The following is an 18,184-nucleotide window of genomic DNA, read 5'->3' as shown; positions in this document are numbered from 1 at the left end:
TTTAGAAAAATAAACAGGAATATGGCTATAAAAATTATTAGTTTATTTGTATTCCCTACCTATTCATCAAAACTATAGAAACTTTCTACTTTAGTTTTAACTGAACACATGATATTAATCTTTATCCCTTTAAAATGAAGTCTTAAAAAACTGCCTTACTCTTCAATATGAAAACTGAATCATCTCAGAATTAGTGACACAGTGAGTGAATATGGCAAAACTACAAGCCATGAACAGCGATTTGGGCCTGGGTTCCCTTTTGCATAACCTGGGCATAATCCCACCTGTCCTGTGAGGACCGCTGAGTACGTTAGCGTCTGGTACACGGTGATCTCTCAGTAAAAGCTAGATGCTGCTTCTGTTAATTGTTCCCGCCACTCAACCAACCAATGAGCACTTAAACCTTGTGCATTAATTAAAAACAACAAACCTAGGGATTTGTTTGCTTCACAGCCTATGGACATTCACTCCAACCTCTGCTGGAGGTTGGGTTCTGGTGGACATCAAGTACATATGATGAAGATAATGGGGTGGATAAGGCCAAAAATGCAGAGCTGGCAAGCAAAACCAATACTTACACAAAAAGATTCAAATCCCCTACAAACTGGAAAAACAACAGAAAGATTAGAAAGATAACTAGCTACCCAGAAAGGGGCAACAGCTTCTCTCATTCCCTACTCTACCCCTCCAGCAGCCATGACAATGTTGGGTGGGTGCCGTGGACAGACAGGAAGGGATTAGGGGCCCAGGAGCATGGAGGAGGTGGAGGTGAAGGTGGAGGTTTCTGACACTTGGGGAACTTCCATTTGGGCTGTGAGAAGGCTTTTTGGTTCCTTCCTGCATATCAGTGTCCACTTCTATTTTGAGGCTCAGGAACAGTACACAAAAAGCTGAAGCAGGAAGCTGGGGGTTTAGGACTTAACAGGCATAACAGAAACAGGCAAAGAGTAGAAACGATAGAAGAAATCTAGGTAGAATTTCTATCAGGGAGTAAACAGCATGTATTTAGGCTTGATTATCTTCTGTGCTTTGGGGAACAGAGGAGGATAATGAACCCCAAGCACATTCTAGATTTTTCTCCAAACATTATTTCTAACAAGTGTATTTTAAAACTTAACAGATCATAACAGTCAGTTTAAAACAAGAAATATAAAATGTTTTATATACATGTTTAAACCGAGTATCCCAGTTTCTCTTTCTGTTCATATATTAAACATAAAAAATAAGCTTATATATTTCCACAATTCCTAGATGATAACTCATATTTTTAAAATAATGCAAAGGGAGAATGGGAGAGAGGATTCTTCTGTGCCAACACAAAACCTTGTAGTTTAAAAATTGGATTATCACTTAATAATCCCAAAGGAATATAAATACTGAAGAGACTTCACCAATTCTCTTGTATTATTCTATATTCATACACAGCAATCCAACTTCTTTAGCCATTAAATTTTAAATGATGATTACGCAAAATGAGAATAAAAAGGACACACCTAATATGCAATTCTAAAATAGTCATTACGCTTAGTTTTATAAACAAAATAGGAAGCTATAATTCACAAACTTTGATGTTGGTCTTTTCAATTTACAGTTATCCTCATATAAATTTTAACAAACCCAAACTATTTTTTCTTTATTAAGGTAGCATTGATATGCCATCTTATGCTCAGGTTTCACATGAGCAACATTGTGGGTACCATATTCCCTCCTATTATCAAGTCCCCACTACATACCCCATTAAGTCACTGTCCATCAGCATAGTAAGATGCTACAGAGTCAGTACTTGTCTTCTCTGTGTTGCACAGCCCTCCCCGTGACCCCCTATATAATGTGCACTTATCATAATATTCCTTAATCCCCTTATCTCCCCCCTTCCCACCCACCCTCCCCAGTCCCTTTCCCTTTGGTAACTGTGAGTCCACTCTTGGGTTCTGTGAGTCTGCTGCTGTTTTGCTCCTTCAGTTTTTGCTTTGTTCTTATACTCCACAGATGAGTGAAATCACTTGATACTTGTCTTTCTCCATCCTGCTCATTTCACTGAGCATAATACCCTCTAGCTCCATCCATGTTGTTGCAAATGGTAGGATTTGTTTTCTTCTTATGGCTGAATAATATTCCATTGTGTATATGTACCACCTCTTCTTTATCCATTCATCTACTGATGGACACTTAGGTTGCTTCCATTTCTTGGCTATTGTAAATAGTGCTGCAATAAACTTAGGGGTGCATGTCTTTTTGAATCCGGGATCCTGACAAACTAAAAACTATTACATAAATTCTGATTTAAGATCAGATATATAAGAAAGACACCTAAATGTGTCATAAAATCAGAAAGTGTAATTATTGCTGAGAAAATCCTTCTTTGGGATTTTTGGAACTAAGGCATCTAAAGCATTAATGTCATACTTTTCTCAAAAATAGAGCAATTTGAGATTTATTACCTTTGATAAATAAAATCTATAAATAATTTGTTAATTTAAAAGTTTTTAATGTAAAAAAATTTAATTTCACTTCATATAATGAAAATGTTACTACAAGCTTTGGTATATACCCATAGCATACAGATATGCATTACTAGGGTATAAGCAAGGAAGGAAAATACATTAAGAAAATATTTCAATTCTGTATATGTCAGAACTAAAACAATGATCACAAAAAATTTCTAAATCATTAAATGTATGGAATGAAAATACGTAGGGTGACTCCCCTCTCCCTACTGGAAAAACATCTGTTGAGCCATCTTCACTGCACACCTCGGAGTCCCCAGTCTCCGCAAAGAATGAAATAAAGCTGGCTTGACCTTGGTTGATAAAAAAGGCTTAAAATATTTTTTAGACCTTAAAATTTTCAAAACCAAAATACAATTTCCATAACTAAAGAAACAGCTGTATAAACTTTCAAAGTCAGCCATTTTAAAAGCCAAGACTTCTAAGGTTACCAGAAGCACCTCCCTCCACCTACTGCAGTTACAACTTCGGCAGCTCCTGAGCCACAGACACAGCTGTTCATGCATTTCTATACCTAGACTTTGCATTTCTTCCAAAGGGAAAATTGTGACTAAATGCCAACATCTTAGGAGACTATTACGAGATGTCCCAGAGATCAACAGAAGCTCACACCATGAATGTGAAGAACACAGTATAACCAGGAGAAAACTTAAAGGAGAGATTAGTGATCTAGAAGCTGCAATGCAGAACAAGGGTATTTATGAGTCCCATTCTCCTGTTGCCTCAAAAACAGGGAGAAGGTGTGAGAAGGATTCAGACAACCTGCGAAGGTCTTGCATGCTTCGTTTTGAATGTCATAATGTTACAGACTTATTATAGTGTCTGTTAAAAAGAGATCTAGTTCTTAAAATTCTGGAGCGATACCAGCATATGGTTTTGTAGTAGAGTAATTCTTGCTGTCACCTCATATAAGATTACATCATTAATTATTCCCAAAGAAACATAACTGTGTATTTTTCTTTTTAGAGAAGAGAGATTGTTTAATTTATGCTAAGGTCCTGAATTTAACTAAACTGCAAATATGTTCTGTGGTCCATGTCTGAAGAAATGATGTATCTGTCTGTCTTTCTCTATTTCTCTCTATATATACATCTCTACCATCTTTTGGTGCTTGTGGTTAAAAAGACCAATGGGAGCACAACAATATTTTTTCTGTACTTAGCATATGTAAAGATGGGTTTTGGTCAAACACAGTTTTAAGAATTTGTTTATTCAAAAAATTCATTATATATGTATATTCTTCTATGTATTGGGAATGTAAAATCATGTTTATAAAGAACTTGCAGACAAATATGGCCAACATCCAAAAGACAATGAACAACAAATGCTGGTGAGGATGTGGAGAAAGGGGAACCCACCTACACTGTTGGTAGGAATGTAAATTAGTTCAACCACTGTGGAAAGCAACATGGAGGTTTCTCAAAAAACTGAAAGTAGAAATACCATTTGACCCAGGAATTCCACTCCTAGGAATTTACCCAAAGAAAACAAGACCTCAGATTCAAAAAGACATATGCATCCCTATGTTTATCACAGCACTATTTACAATAGCCAAGATACGGAAGCTACCTAAGTGTCCATCAGTAGATGAATGGATAAAGAAGATGTGGTACATATACACAATGGAGTATTATTCAGCCATTAAAAGAAAACAAATCCTACCATTTCCAACAATATGGATGGAGCTGGAGGGTATTATGCTCAGTGAAATAAGCCAGGCAGAGAAAGACAAGTTCCAAATGATTCCACTCATTTGTGGAGTATAACCACAAAGCAAAACTGAAGGAACAAAATAGCAACAGATTCACAGACTCCAAGAAGGGACTAGCAGTTACCAAAGGAGAGGGCTTGGGGAGGATAAGTGAGGAGGGAGGGAGAAGTGGATTGAGGGGCATTATGATTGGCACACATGGTGTGTGGGGGTAATGGGAAGATAGTGTGACACAGAGAAGAAAAGTAGTGGCTCTGTGGCATTTTGCTACACTGATGGACAGTGACTGTGGTGGGGTGTGAAGGGGGACTCGATTATATGGATGAATGTAGTGAACACAATGTTGCTTATGTGAAATCTTCATAAGATTATGTGTCAATGACACCTTAATAAAAATTAATTAATTAATTTTGGAAAAGTTAACTGGGCCATGCTAGATAGATTTTATCCTGTGGCAACTGAGGAGCCTCCAATGTTTTTGTTTTCAGTTTTTCATTTTGGAAAAATTTTAAGTCAAGAATAGTATAATAAATACCTATTTTCCATCACCTATAATCACCAATGTTAGTTAGACATACTGATACTTTGCCTCTAAATCCTTTTGTATATATCTCCTAAGAATAAGAATATTCTTCTATAACCACAATACCATTCTCACACCCAATAAATTGAACACTTACACAATTATATTAACTATTATTATGCAGTCCATATTCAAATTTTCTAATAACCCAATAATTTCCTTTGTGACTATTTTTCCCCATCCAAGATCCAATCAAGGATCACACATTGCATTTAACTGTGAAATCTCCTTCAATCTAGAATAATCCCTCTGCCCTCTTATTTTATTTTTTCTTTCATGACATTGACACTTTAAGAATCGAGGCTAACAGTATGCAGAAGTTTCTACTAGCTGGATTTGTCTAGTTGTTTGCTAGTGATTAGATTCACACTAACCATTTCAGGCAAAAGCACTATACAGGTCACGTTTTGTTCTTCCCATTGCTTTACATCAAAAGGCAAGTCAGTTTTTAAGCACAGATTTTCAAGGCACAGAAACAGTTCCCTCATTAAATCTATATGGCAGCAATGTCAACATCTAGATTTTTTTACCAAATATTCCCAGCAAACTAGATAAGAAAGAGAATTTGTGTCCTCTCTCTCTCTCCTTAGATGTTTTTGACATGATGTTCTTATTCTTCCAATATATATGGAATAACATAGTAATCACTCTTACTTTGATTAGTCTCATGACTATGTCAATTTATGATGGCATAAGCATTAACTGAAATAATTTGGTTGCAGGCATGCACTCACTAACACATGATTCCAAATACAGTATTAACATACTGTATAATAAAAACAGCAATATTAAGTTATTAAATTCACAGAATTATCTTTGGCTTTGCTAGCACACAAAAACATTAACATAGTCGATTTTTAGTTAAAGCATTATTCTTATTCCAAATGCTACTTAGAATTTTTGGCTTCAAACAACACCTAACATGTCTTATAAAGGTATCACTAATGGAGAATCTACTTTTTCTTAAAGAAATTAAAATCAGGACAATGATGAGTAAATAGGATTATCTTCCTTAAGAACATAAACCAAACTAGGGATTCCAAAATTTGTGGTTGAAAAAAAGTACTTATATGCTTACCTTATAATGTAGTATACATATATATTTAATATGTTAAATAATACATTTTGTGGTACATACCTTTATGTAAAACTAGTAGATAAATTCTAAGATCCTTAAGAAGTTAGTAAAAAAGTCATACCTGTGTAAAAATATTATGTGTTTGGCTTAAAATCCACCTGGCATCAGCATCAGGTGCTACTACTAATTTCAAGGTCCCAACATAAACGTCAGAACATAAGGTCCAGAAGTGCTGTTCTTGTAAATTGTAAACTCCTTGCAACTGCTGCACCTAAAATATAAAGGGAGTTATTAACATCATCATCAAGTATAGCTCCTCTCCACTGCAATTATTATGCAACATATCAGTAAACATGGTCTACCCTCTAGTTTAAAATAGAGGTTGGAGCTACTTGAATTATTAACAAATATCTATTAAGCACTCATTATGCATCAGGTACTGTATCAGGTGTTCAGGAAATATGCACGAACACATATCAAAATAACAAAAAAACACAGGGCACAGATGAGAGAGCCCTGAGAGTGAAATTCACATTATCAAATACAGCAATCAGAGAAAAAGTATGAACACAAATGAGCTAAGAACTAGAAGAAGAGCAATAAAGTAAGCTCAAAGAAATAAGAAAGAAGGAAATAAAGGATAAAAACCAATGACTCATAATTAAAATACTAATGGCATTTTTCATAGAATTAGAACAAATAATCCTAAAATTTGTATGCAACCACCAAAGAGCCTAAATAGTAATCTTGAGAAAGAAAAACAAAGCTGGAGGTATCACACCTCCTGACTTCAAACTATGTTACAAAGCTACAGTAATCAAAACAGTATGATACCAGCACAAAAATAAACACATAGATCAATAGAATAGTACATACAGCCCAGGAATAAACCCATACTTACATGGTCAATTAATCTACAACAAAAGAGGCAAGAGTCTTTTCAATAAATGGTGTTGGAAAAACTGGACAACTACATGCAAAAGAATGAAACAAGACCCTTTTTTACACCAACAAAAAAATTAAACTAAAAATGGATTAAGGACCTAAATGTAACACCTGATATCATAAAACTCCTAAAAGAAAACATAGTAAGTTCTTGGACAGTGGTCCTAGCAATTTTTTTCTGGATATGTCTCCTTAGGCAAGGGAAACAAAAGCAAAAATAAACAAGTGGGATTACATCAAACTAAAAGGTCTCTGCACAGCAAAGGAAACTGTCAACAAAATGAAAAGGCAACCTACTGAATGGGAGAAGACATTTGCAAATGATATATCCAAAAAACAGATAGTACAATTTATAAAAATCTAAAAAGCAAAACAAATGAACAAACAAGCAACAAGACAAAACAAACTCAGAAACAGACTCATAAATTCAGACAACTGGTGGTTGTCAGATAAGCGAGGACAGGTGAAATAGGTGAAGGGAATCAAGAGGAAGTTTATAACAAACTTCCAGTTACAAAATAAATAAGTCATGGCAATTACAACTATAGCATAGGGAATATAGTCAATAATACTGTAATAACTTTGTATGTGACAGATGGTAGGCAGATGTCAAATTCCTATCTTGTACCCCTGAAACTAAAATATTACATCAAATATTACAAACTTCTTTTTAAAAATTCAATGATCCAGAGATTTAGAAACTGATAAAATTCAAAAATATCAAAACAGTTCTTTGAAAACATTAATGAACTAAGGAGTCAGTGTTTCTTAATGGGACATATTTTAGACAGGACAATTCTTCACTGTGTCAGAAACTACAGGACCTTTTGCATCCCCAGGCCCCAGGGAACTAAATTTCAACATACACCATATCTGAATCATGTGACAACAAAAATGCGAGGATGTCTCTAAGCTTTTCCAGTGGGTCCTTAAGGTTTCCACAGCCTTAAGTGGCAAGACACATGCTGATGGAGGTTACACACACACACACACACACACACACACACACACACACACACACACACGAGTTGAAGACAGCATTAACTCTAGTCTGGATTATTGTAATAGCTTATTAACTGGTCTGTTTCCAGCCTCTTCCATCTACTCTCAACAAAGTAACCCGAGCAAGATCCTGTTACTTTAGGTCAGATGCTTCAAGTCCACTTTTCAGTACCCTCCAACAGCTTCCCATATCACTCTGACTAAAAACCAGTGCTTTCACAATGATTTACATGGACCCATGTCACGTGGCCCCCTTGTCACCTTATTTACCTCATTCCCACTACATTTCCCCTTGCCACCTCTTCCTCAGCTACTCCAGCCTTCTCACCATTCTTTGAAAAGTCAGGCACACCTCTGTCTCAGAGTAGCTGCCATTCCCTCTGCCTAGAGTGTAACTTCCTTCCAGATTTCTGCGTGGTCCACTCTGGGTCTTTACTCAGATGTCACTTTCTGAGTAAGTTACTGTTACTCCTGTGGCCTAAGTCTCCTGTTACTACCTAAAATCTCAATGTTTCATTTTTACATTTCTCTACTTTGTTTTACTTTTCAACATATAATATCACACATTCTATTATTTATTTATACATTTATATGTTTTACTGCCTGTCTCCTCCAGCAGAACTGAAGGACAGAACTTAGAAAGGGCAGAAACTTATATCTGTTGTTTTTATGTTTTGTATCCTCAGCACTTAAAACAGTGCCTGGCCCAAGTAAGTGCTCAGTAAGCTGTGTATGTGTGTAAAACGAATAAAAACACATTTTAAAAACCCAGACAAAATGGATAAATTTCTAGAAATACAGAAAATGCTATAATATGAGAACAAAGTAGAAAATGTGAAAGGACCATTAACAATTTAAAAGGTAGGCGTTAATATCCAAAATATATAAAGAACTCATACAATGTAATAGCAAAAAAAAATCTGATTTAAAACTGGGCAGAGAATCTCAATAGACATTTTTCCAAAGATACAGAAATGGCCAACTGGCACATGAAAATATACTCAACTCACTGATCATCAGGGAAATGTAAATCAAAACCACAATGAGATATCACCTTACATCTATTAAAATGGCTATTATCAAAAAGACAAGAGATAAGTATTGGTGAGGAGGTGGAGAAAACAGAACTCTTGTGCATTGTTGGTGGGAATGTAAATTGGTACAGACACTATGAAAAAATGATGGAGGTCCCTCAAAAAATTAAAAATAGATTTACCATATGATTCAGCAAATTCCCTTCTGGGTATTCATCTGAAGAAAAAGAAAACACTAGCCAAAAAGACATGCACCCCCATGTTCACTGCAGCATGATTTACAATGGCCAAGACAGGAAAAGAACCTAACTGTCCATCAGATGCTAAAACGTGGCCTGTGTGTTTATGTCAGTGTAAATCTACACATCTATAGACACACTTTATCCACATCTTTGGATTAGTCAGTTTCTGTAGGCATCACTCCTTCATCTGTTCTTTAGGATAACTATAAGAATGTACTTGTACTGCTGTTTCTATGCAGATAGAAGAAATCTATTCAGTTAGGTTGCTCTTCTACTAACAGTAGACCATTCTGTGAGGATGCCATTAGAAAAATGTGGAGGGATACGGAGTTCAAGCCACTGTGTCGTCAGAACCCTAGAAGAGGAAGACAAAGGCTACCATGACCTCTTTCTCCAGTACAAGCAGTTTTTTAAAATGGCACAGTGGATATTGTCTCAACTTTCCTACCAACTGTTTTGAAGTTATAGAAAATAATGCCTACCTTCATCAAATTCTGATAAAAATAAATATTTCTGATAGATATAAGTTCAACTTTTTCTTAATTAATGATTACTTAAACATCAGAGAATCTCAGAATTGAAAAAGATTTTGTACATTTGGTCCAGACTTCTATTTATTGTAAGAATTCCTTCTATGACATTTAGTTGGTCATCCAGCTTTCTGACCATTTCCAGGAATCAACAGTTAACCTCTTCTCGAAGCAATCTCTCTTTTTAAACTGCATTAACTGTTACAAAGACCTTTCTTATTGAGCCTGTCTTTAAGTTCTTCAGATCTGTTCAGAGACATTAAACAATAACACTGACTTGGGCATCTTTGTCTTTTTTTCTGATTTTCAAGGGAATACATCTAATGTTTTACATATTTTCTGCATATTTTTGGTAGACAGCTTTTATTAAGTTAAGGGAGTGGCCATCTAATCCTTTTTTTCCTCTCATCATATGCTGAATTGTATTAAGTAATTGTAATGCTTTTATTGGAATAACTATTCTTTCTTCTTATTACTTGAAGAGTAACAGCAATAGAATTTTTTATGTTTATTCTTTCCCTCTTATGATAAACCCAATCTAGTCACGATGTTATTTTTTAATATAGTGTTGGATATAACTTACTTAATTCATAAGAAAAATTAGCTTATGATTTGCTATCTTTATCTGGTTAGGGGTCAAGATTATTTTTTACTGATAGGAGGTAGCATCTCCTATATTCTAGAAAAACTAAGAGGTTTATTCCTTGAAAGTTTGCCCTCTGGGACTGGGCTTTAAGAGAACTTTAATTACCTTTTCAATTTTTTTTTTTTGTTACCATTAAAAAATTATTTTTTTCTATTTTAAAAATTGAGGTATAATTGATATATTAGTTTCAAGTGTACAACATAATAATTTAATAATTGTATATACTGTAAAATAATCACAAGTCTAGTTAATAATCATCACTACATACAGTTACAGAACTTTGTTTTCTGGTGATCAGAATTTTTAAGATCTACTCTCTCAGAAACTTTCAAATATGCACTATTATTAATTATAGTTGGCATGCTGTACATTACAGGCCCATGACTTACTTATCTTATAACTGGAAATTTGTACCTTTTGTTTCCCTTTAACCATTTCGCCTACCTCTACCCCCGGCCTTTGGCAACCACCAATCTATTCTCTGTACATCTATGAGTTTGGGTTTTTTTGTTTTGCTTTGTTTTAGAGACCATATGTAAGTGAGATCATATGGTATTTGTCTTTCTCAGTTTGACTTACTTCACTTAACATAACGCCTTCAAGGTCCATCCATGTTGTTGCAAATGGCAAGATTTCATTCTTTTTTTTTTATGGCTGATAGACAGATAGACAGGTAGACAGATGACACAGTGCCTTGAACTTGGTATCCCTCCACATTTTTCTAAATGGCATCCTCATAGAATGGTCCACTGTTGATGAAACAACCTAACTGAATAGATTTCTTCTACCTGCATAGAAATAGCAGAACAAGTACATTCTTGTAGTTATCCTGAAGAACAGACTAAGGAGTGATGCGTACAGAAACTGATTAATTTTAAAATGTGAGTAAAATGCATTTATAGATGAAAATCTGTGTTGCTTTTTCTATTATGATAGTGTGATAGAAGGAAGCACATGAGCTTTAGAGTCAGAGTGATAGGGATCCTGGATCAGCTACTAGCATTTGTGACCTTGGATGAGATACTTAAATTCTCTGAGCCTCAATTTTTCCTATGGGAAGGCAGATGAAACTTAACCCTGTATGGTTACTGTTAAGAACAAAAACAATATACATAAACAAACACATAATTTAGGGACCAGATTATAGTAGACATTCAATAAACGGCCCCTTTCTCCTCCACAGTTATGCTGACTGGCCCACCTTAAAACCATAACCATGAATATCAAACGGGCAACACTTCACTTTCTCTCTCTCAGAAAAAAGACTATTTTACACCTTCTTTTCCCTCTGACTTTCTAATCTCTCTACATTTCATTGCCTTGTAAATCACAGAGAAAACAGAAGAACACAGACAACCCTTATCCCAGAGCACCAAATTCTCCTCAACTATGTCAGCACTCTCTGCCTTCCCCCTGAGGATACAGCACCCCTGGATTCCATCTACATTAATTCCTCCACAGTGCTTCGGATCCTATCCTTTTTCACCTTCTCAAGAACTTCACTCCTTCAATAACTACCTTCACTACCATATCATCAATTTCTTCCTCTTGGCTGGACTGTTTCTATCAATAACAAATACACTCCAGAACAGTGCTGTATAATACAAAAGTCACTAGACACATGTGGCTATTTAAACACATGAAAGTGAAATTACATTAAAAGATCAGTGGTGCTTGTCACACTTCAAGTGCTCACTAGACACATGTTGCTTGTGGTTGCCATACTGGATAGTGAGGATCATGGAACATTCCTATTATTGGGGAAAGTTTACAGGATGGCACTGTTCTAAAATATCCTATTTTGAAAACAAACAAATACCCTCACCCCTGATCCTACATCCATATGGAGGCCACTGACTCATTTCTTTGTCCCCTTTAACAACATTTCTTAGAACAGTTACCTGCAGACACTACCTCCACTTTCCCAAATCATTTTCTCCTTAATCTACTCATATCATGCTCTCCTCTCCGAACTCTAATGAAACTGCTCTTATCAAGGTCATTAAAGATGTTCATGATGCTATACTCGTACCTCAGTGTCCCACAGAAATATCTGGGGCAGCTGATTCCTCCTTCCTCCTTCCACTCTGGGACACTACACTCTTCTGGTTTTCCCGGCTCCCTTACTACCACTCCTTTCCTGTCTTCCCAGCTGTTCTCTCAATCTGCAGTTGAAAGAAGAGCTAAAGAACAGAGCATGAGTCTTCCAAGGTAACCTCATATAATCCTCATGTTTTAAATATCATTCATGTATTGATGACTCAAAACTCTTCTTAGTCCTAATCAGTCTCTAAAGCACCAGATCTGCATATCTGCTACTTAACTGACATTTCTCTTAGAAGGATAATAGGCATTTCAATTTTAACATATCATGAACAGAACTCTTGATCTTAGGGATTTTCTACCCTCAGATTCGCATTAATTCAGCCTCAATCTCAACAAATGGCCTTAGCATCTATTTAGTTTTGAGTCAACATTTTTTCTCCCCTCCACTAATATAATCCATCTCCAAAAACTTATCCCGAATGTTTACACATTTCCATCTTCACTGCTGCCCCTGTAATCCCAGCCATGATTTTTTTCCCACTTAGATGACAAAAGCTTCATATCTGGTTTTCTTTGCTTTCACTCAGCCTAGAATTTGTTCTCTAATAGCAAGCAGAGTGAGTGAGCTTTTAAAACATAAGCTTAATGCTTAATGATGTTCTCCCTGCCTAAAAGCTTTCTAATGCTTCTCACTGAACTAGAATTAAACCTAAACCTCTTAGTAAGACCAAAACCTCTATATGATCTGGCCCCTGCTATTCTCTCCAAACTTTCCAGCCACTTTTCCCTTTATTTATTATGCTTCAGCCATAGTGGCCTTTTTTCTGTTCTTCAAACGCTCTAAATTAGCTGCAGCCACAGGACTTTTACATTAGCATAAAGTGTTCCTTTGCCTGGAACACTCTTCTCCAGGATTTCCATAAGCTGGTTCCTTCTTCAGTCTTCTTCAATATGACTTTCTCAGTGAATCTCACATAGGCACCCATGTCTATCTACCACATGACTTTGTTTTGTTTCTATTATAGTAGTGATCACCGGTATTTTCTTATTTATCAATTTATTGTTTAGTGCATTTGTTTGCCCCCTAGACTATAAACTCTTTGAGAACAGAGACACTGTCTTGTTTATCATTACATCCCTAGTGCCTTATCTGGCACAAAGTGGGAGCTCAAAAAATATGTTGCATAAATGCTTATATCACCTGCTACTTTTATCTACATTTTAAAAGAAGTGTTTGATTTCTAGACAAGGGCAATTTCTACCATATTTTCTTTAGAAAAGTTCAACATTTTCCGATGATTTTATTCTAGTTTGTATAAGTGGCATTCATGGTCAGCATTCAATCTTGGAAGAAATACTAAATTATACACACATGCTACCCATATTTGTAAAAGTTAAAAACCCTAACGGCTTAGAAACAACATAAAATTCAACGGTTTAGAAGCTTTGAAACTTACCCTCTGATAGCACTGAGGCAGAGTATTTTCCAACAAGGGAGGAGTTCTCTGCATTAATATCCCAGCAGACTCTTTTAAAAGAGGAATAACGCTAAAGAAAAGGAAGACAACAAATTCACTAAATGCACATGCTGACAATTTCATCCTCTAAGAAAGTGATAAAATACCTTCCTGTAGAATATAATAAGATTTGAGGAAAAAGAATTCAATCATTGTTCTAAATTTTTCATGTGATCAGTAAGTTATTATCCAAAATAAAAGTTATAGGGCTAGATAAAATATATCAATGTATGAAAAGCTAAACTTATACTACTGAAAAGTATTGGAACATCTGAAACTCAAGACACAGATGTTCAACTGTTGTTTAAAATACAACTTCAAATGGCCAAAATCCTCCAACACAGTTTATAAAGCTTATCATGGCTGACTGATACTTAACAGTTATCAAATATTTCCATGCATTTATCTGGATAGTACTGTTAAGGAAAATACAAAAAAAATAATATGGCACATTAGTTCATTTGTCCAATATTTTTCCAACTTGATTATATACCAGGGTTTTTTTTCATTATTTAAAAAATAAAAAAGCCTGGAATATCTAGTGAATCAGCACCTCTAATGATAGGGCTAAAAAGTCTGTATGTATTGATGCAACTAGCCCTCAACCAGTACTTGGAAATCACCACTTTATACTATCTGGATGATTATATTAAACTATTGCATTAAAATCACCCTCTCCCTTACAAAAACAATACTGTAATGTGAGGGTGATTTTAATGCAACAGTTTTCTACACTAGCTACACATCAAATTCACTTGAGAGTCTACTTTGTGTTCATCTCTGACACTGAATCAGAATCCTTGAGGGAAGGTCAAGGTATCCACGTTTTTTAAAAGCTTGCCAGGTGATTCCACTGAGTCAGCATGGTTAAGGCATTGCTCTACTGCTTGAGGCAGACTAAGAGAGGAGATCAGAAATAGCTTCATTACACTTAATAGCTTAAATCAGTGCTCTCTTTTAAACTATAGAACCTCAAAATTTCCAAAGTAAAATCACTCCTGGTTATAGCTTTATGAGATGGAGATAAAAGAAACATATACTTTTCAAGGGAGGTAGAAGTTGAAGTGTACCTTAAAAGATTACTGGTACTTCTCATATAAAGAAAGGAAAGAGAAGGTATTAATGAAGACCCAAAGGAACAGATGCAATGCCTGTCTTGTGCACTATTTTTTCCTAAGTTGGCCTAGTAAAGTGCTGGTTACAAAGTGGGCCCACAATAAATACTTGTTGGCTAAATGAATGATAGATAAATACATATTAGATGTCTTAGCATCTAAGTTAAAAGATAGCTAACAGCCACAGGGAAGAAATTAGGAGACTGTTCCCATACTTTAAGTATACTTGGAGGAGGAGAGTAACAACAGGACCAGAGACATCTTGGAAAATTAAACAGATATTGAGAGAAATAACTGGTGTCTAACTGGATATAGTATAGAAATAATGAAGTAACATCAAGGATAGGCCTAGAAGACTAAAAGTGTGGAGGAGATGGCAGGAATGAAGATGAAAAGCTCACTGTGGAGAGAAGTTTAAGTCACATTCAAATGGTGATATACTTTAGTCAGATAGTAATTTAAGAGCCAAGAAAAATTACGTTACCCTTGATTCCTTCTTCTCTTAAGCCCTCCCATGCTATAAATCACCAAGTTCTCAAGATTTAACATCCTAAATCTTTCTTGACTCCATCCCCACCCCTTCACTTGACTATACATGTCTACAATAATATCTGTATCTTCAGCTGGATATTGTTATAGCGGCCTAAGTGGTCCCTTTGCCTCTGGTCTTACTTCTCAAGTCCTCTGTGACAGGCAGTGTCAAAGATGGATTCCAGACCTCTGTCTGCCTAGTATTCATGCTCTTGTATAATCCCCTCCCCTTGAGCAAGGCCTGGACACACTGACTTGCTGCTCATGAACAGAGTATGGCAAAAGTGATGACTTGTCACTCCTAGGATTAGGTTAAAAGACTGGCTTTCATGCTGTTCAGCACCCTCTCTTGCTCTCCTGCTTGCTTGCTCATAGCTGCCATGTTGTGAGTGGTCCTAAGAGGCCCAAGTTGCAAGGAACTGAGAGATACCACTGGAGAGGAACTGAAACCCTCAGTCCAATGCCCAAAAGAAACTCAATACTGTCCACAACCACTTTAGTGGGCTTAGAAGTGGATTCTCCTCCGAATGAACCTTGGTATGACTGTAGCCCTGGCTGAGACTTTGCCACCTTGTGGGAGACCCTGGGCAGGAGATCCCAGTTAGTAATGCCCAGGTTCCTGAACCAAGGTAAACTGTAAGATATTAATGTGTGTTATTTTAGCTATTAGGTTTTTGTTATGCATCCCTAGATAACTAATAAAACCATTCTTTATACAGCTATTAGATTAATCCACCTAAAATCTGTATCTGACCATTAAAAAATCTCCATTAAAAATCTGTTAAAAGCTCCCCATTGCCTGGGGGATTAAGTGTAAGCTCTTTAACATGGTATATTTTTGAACCTGGCCCCCTCCAGCTTCATCTCCTATCCATCATTTTAAGCTCTCTAAACATAAACATACTTGCAGTTCACTTTTTTCTTTTTCCTCCTCCCATATGTTGGCCAATGCCATAACCTTTGCCTATAATGTCCCAGAACTACCCTTTAGTCTGGCTTCCAGGCCTTTAAAATCACAAGTGTCACCACTTTTATGGTATATTTTCTGATTCCTGAGTGTCATCTAAACTGTATGAAATATCCTCTCTGTGCCTCTACAAAAAAAATCTGTGACATCTTAGAAGAAAAAATGGGTGGAAGGCAACTGAAGTGGGGCAAAGGATTTTGTCAATGAAAGAATATTGGTTATTCCTTTATCTAACCTGATGAGTAGTGTCTGTTTCTGTCTGCTATGCTGTTAACAAGCAGGTGAGGATTCCCAGGCTTTAAAAAAAACAAAGAAAAACATAATGGTAGTCTAAGTAGGTATAATTCAGCCATTCAGACATTTTTCTTTCCTCTCTCTGTCTTCATTTCTCAAGAAAAAGGATTAGTCACAGAATGTTTTTATATACCTCATTTACAATGCTTATGTCTTCCTACCTTCCTTACTATAGTTCTTGGAAAATGAGGCACAAAAATGGATCCCTTAGAATAACTGAAAATAAGTTTTTTTTTTTCTATGTGTCTCCTAAACTTAGCCACTTTGATAATTTCTTCAATCTTTATCCCAAGGAACTGCTAATAATGCCTGGAGATATTTGAGATGGAAAATGCACTCACATGGAAATCATAATAGTTGGGCTCTAATTCTGCCATGAAATAGCTTTGGACAAATCATACAACCTTCCATGGCCTCAGTTTTCTCATCTATAAAATGAGACAGTGGATTAAAAGTCAAGGCAATTTCTCCATTTTTCACTCAAAAAGGGAAAAAAGGGCCAAAGTATAATAATAGAGAGGAAATATATTTGGAAGGCAAACCAGTTTACTCCATCATCATTAGGTAATCCAACAAATGAATTTTATTTAATCAGTACAAATAAACAATTATTAAGTATACGTTGCTTGGCACCAGATTTTCCTAAACCAGAACAGAACCTAACTCTAGAATTGTGGAAGTGGAGGTTTAGAATTCCACAGTAATTTGTATACACACAAATGCACACCTAGAGAGTAGAGTAAACATACTTGCAGTTCACTTTTTTCTTTTTCTTCCTCCCATATGTTGGCTCATGCTATAACCTTTGCCTATAATGTCCCAGAACTACCCTTTACTCTGGCTTCTAGGCCTTTAAAATCTCAAGTGTCACAACTATGAAAATAAGACCAAGTCTTTTGATCTCAAATTCAGTTTTGAGAAGTTCAAGTCAACAAACATGTATTATATGCCTCCTGTGTGCCAAGCATGGGAGAGGCACTGGAAATAGATAAATAGTACACAATACCTTACTTCAAAGGAATTCATAACTTCTGAAAAAGCTTACAGAGAAGTCAATGAAATGAAGCAATAAACACTTTTTCAGGGCTGATTATTTGGAAGAAGGCACATTTGAGCTCAAAATAACTAGTTTATGCCTATAGCCATTTTCATTTCCCATGAACTTTTGGTGAACAGTTTTATCAGCATGTTGATAACCTACTTCTAAACATACTTTTAAAAATAAAGTATGGAAAAAAAGGAATAGAACAGAACATGGACTCAACAGCAACAGAAGGCATACAATATAAGCAATGGTATTACTTAAGCAATAGGTGTCAAATAACTTAATGCAAACAACTATTAAACTATTTTAATATTTAATGTTTTAGAATGCCTATATCTACTCTAATTTTCTCCCAGAGAGTTAAAACACAGTAAGAGATGACTGAGCCTAA

The 18,184-nt window shown here is 35.8% G+C and overlaps 1 protein-coding gene across 2 annotated transcripts in view; it reads right to left on the bottom strand.

Annotated features, from left to right (window-relative positions):
- SLC30A7 (solute carrier family 30 member 7) overlaps window positions 1-18,184 on the bottom strand; it is an 83,647-nt gene that overhangs the window by 7,772 nt on the left and 57,691 nt on the right. The window contains exons 9-11 of one of the 2 annotated variants that reach the window (XR_008997077.1): window positions 14,666-14,738; window positions 13,782-13,872; window positions 6,001-6,150 (exon numbers count right to left, since the gene is read on the bottom strand). Coding sequence is in view for 1 of the 2 variants with exons in the window: in XM_036883825.2 (XP_036739720.2) it covers window positions 6,001-6,150; window positions 13,782-13,872 (241 nt within the window). In the remaining variant the exon portion in view is untranslated. The remainder of the gene's footprint in view (window positions 1-6,000; window positions 6,151-13,781; window positions 13,873-14,665; window positions 14,739-18,184) is intronic. The other variant, XM_036883825.2, reaches the window with a different exon arrangement.

This window comes from Manis pentadactyla, chromosome 4 (assembly GCF_030020395.1).
Source record: "Manis pentadactyla isolate mManPen7 chromosome 4, mManPen7.hap1, whole genome shotgun sequence".
In the NCBI taxonomy this organism is placed as follows: Eukaryota; Metazoa; Chordata; class Mammalia; order Pholidota; family Manidae; genus Manis; species Manis pentadactyla.
This window is presented reverse-complemented; position numbering and strand designations above follow the sequence as displayed.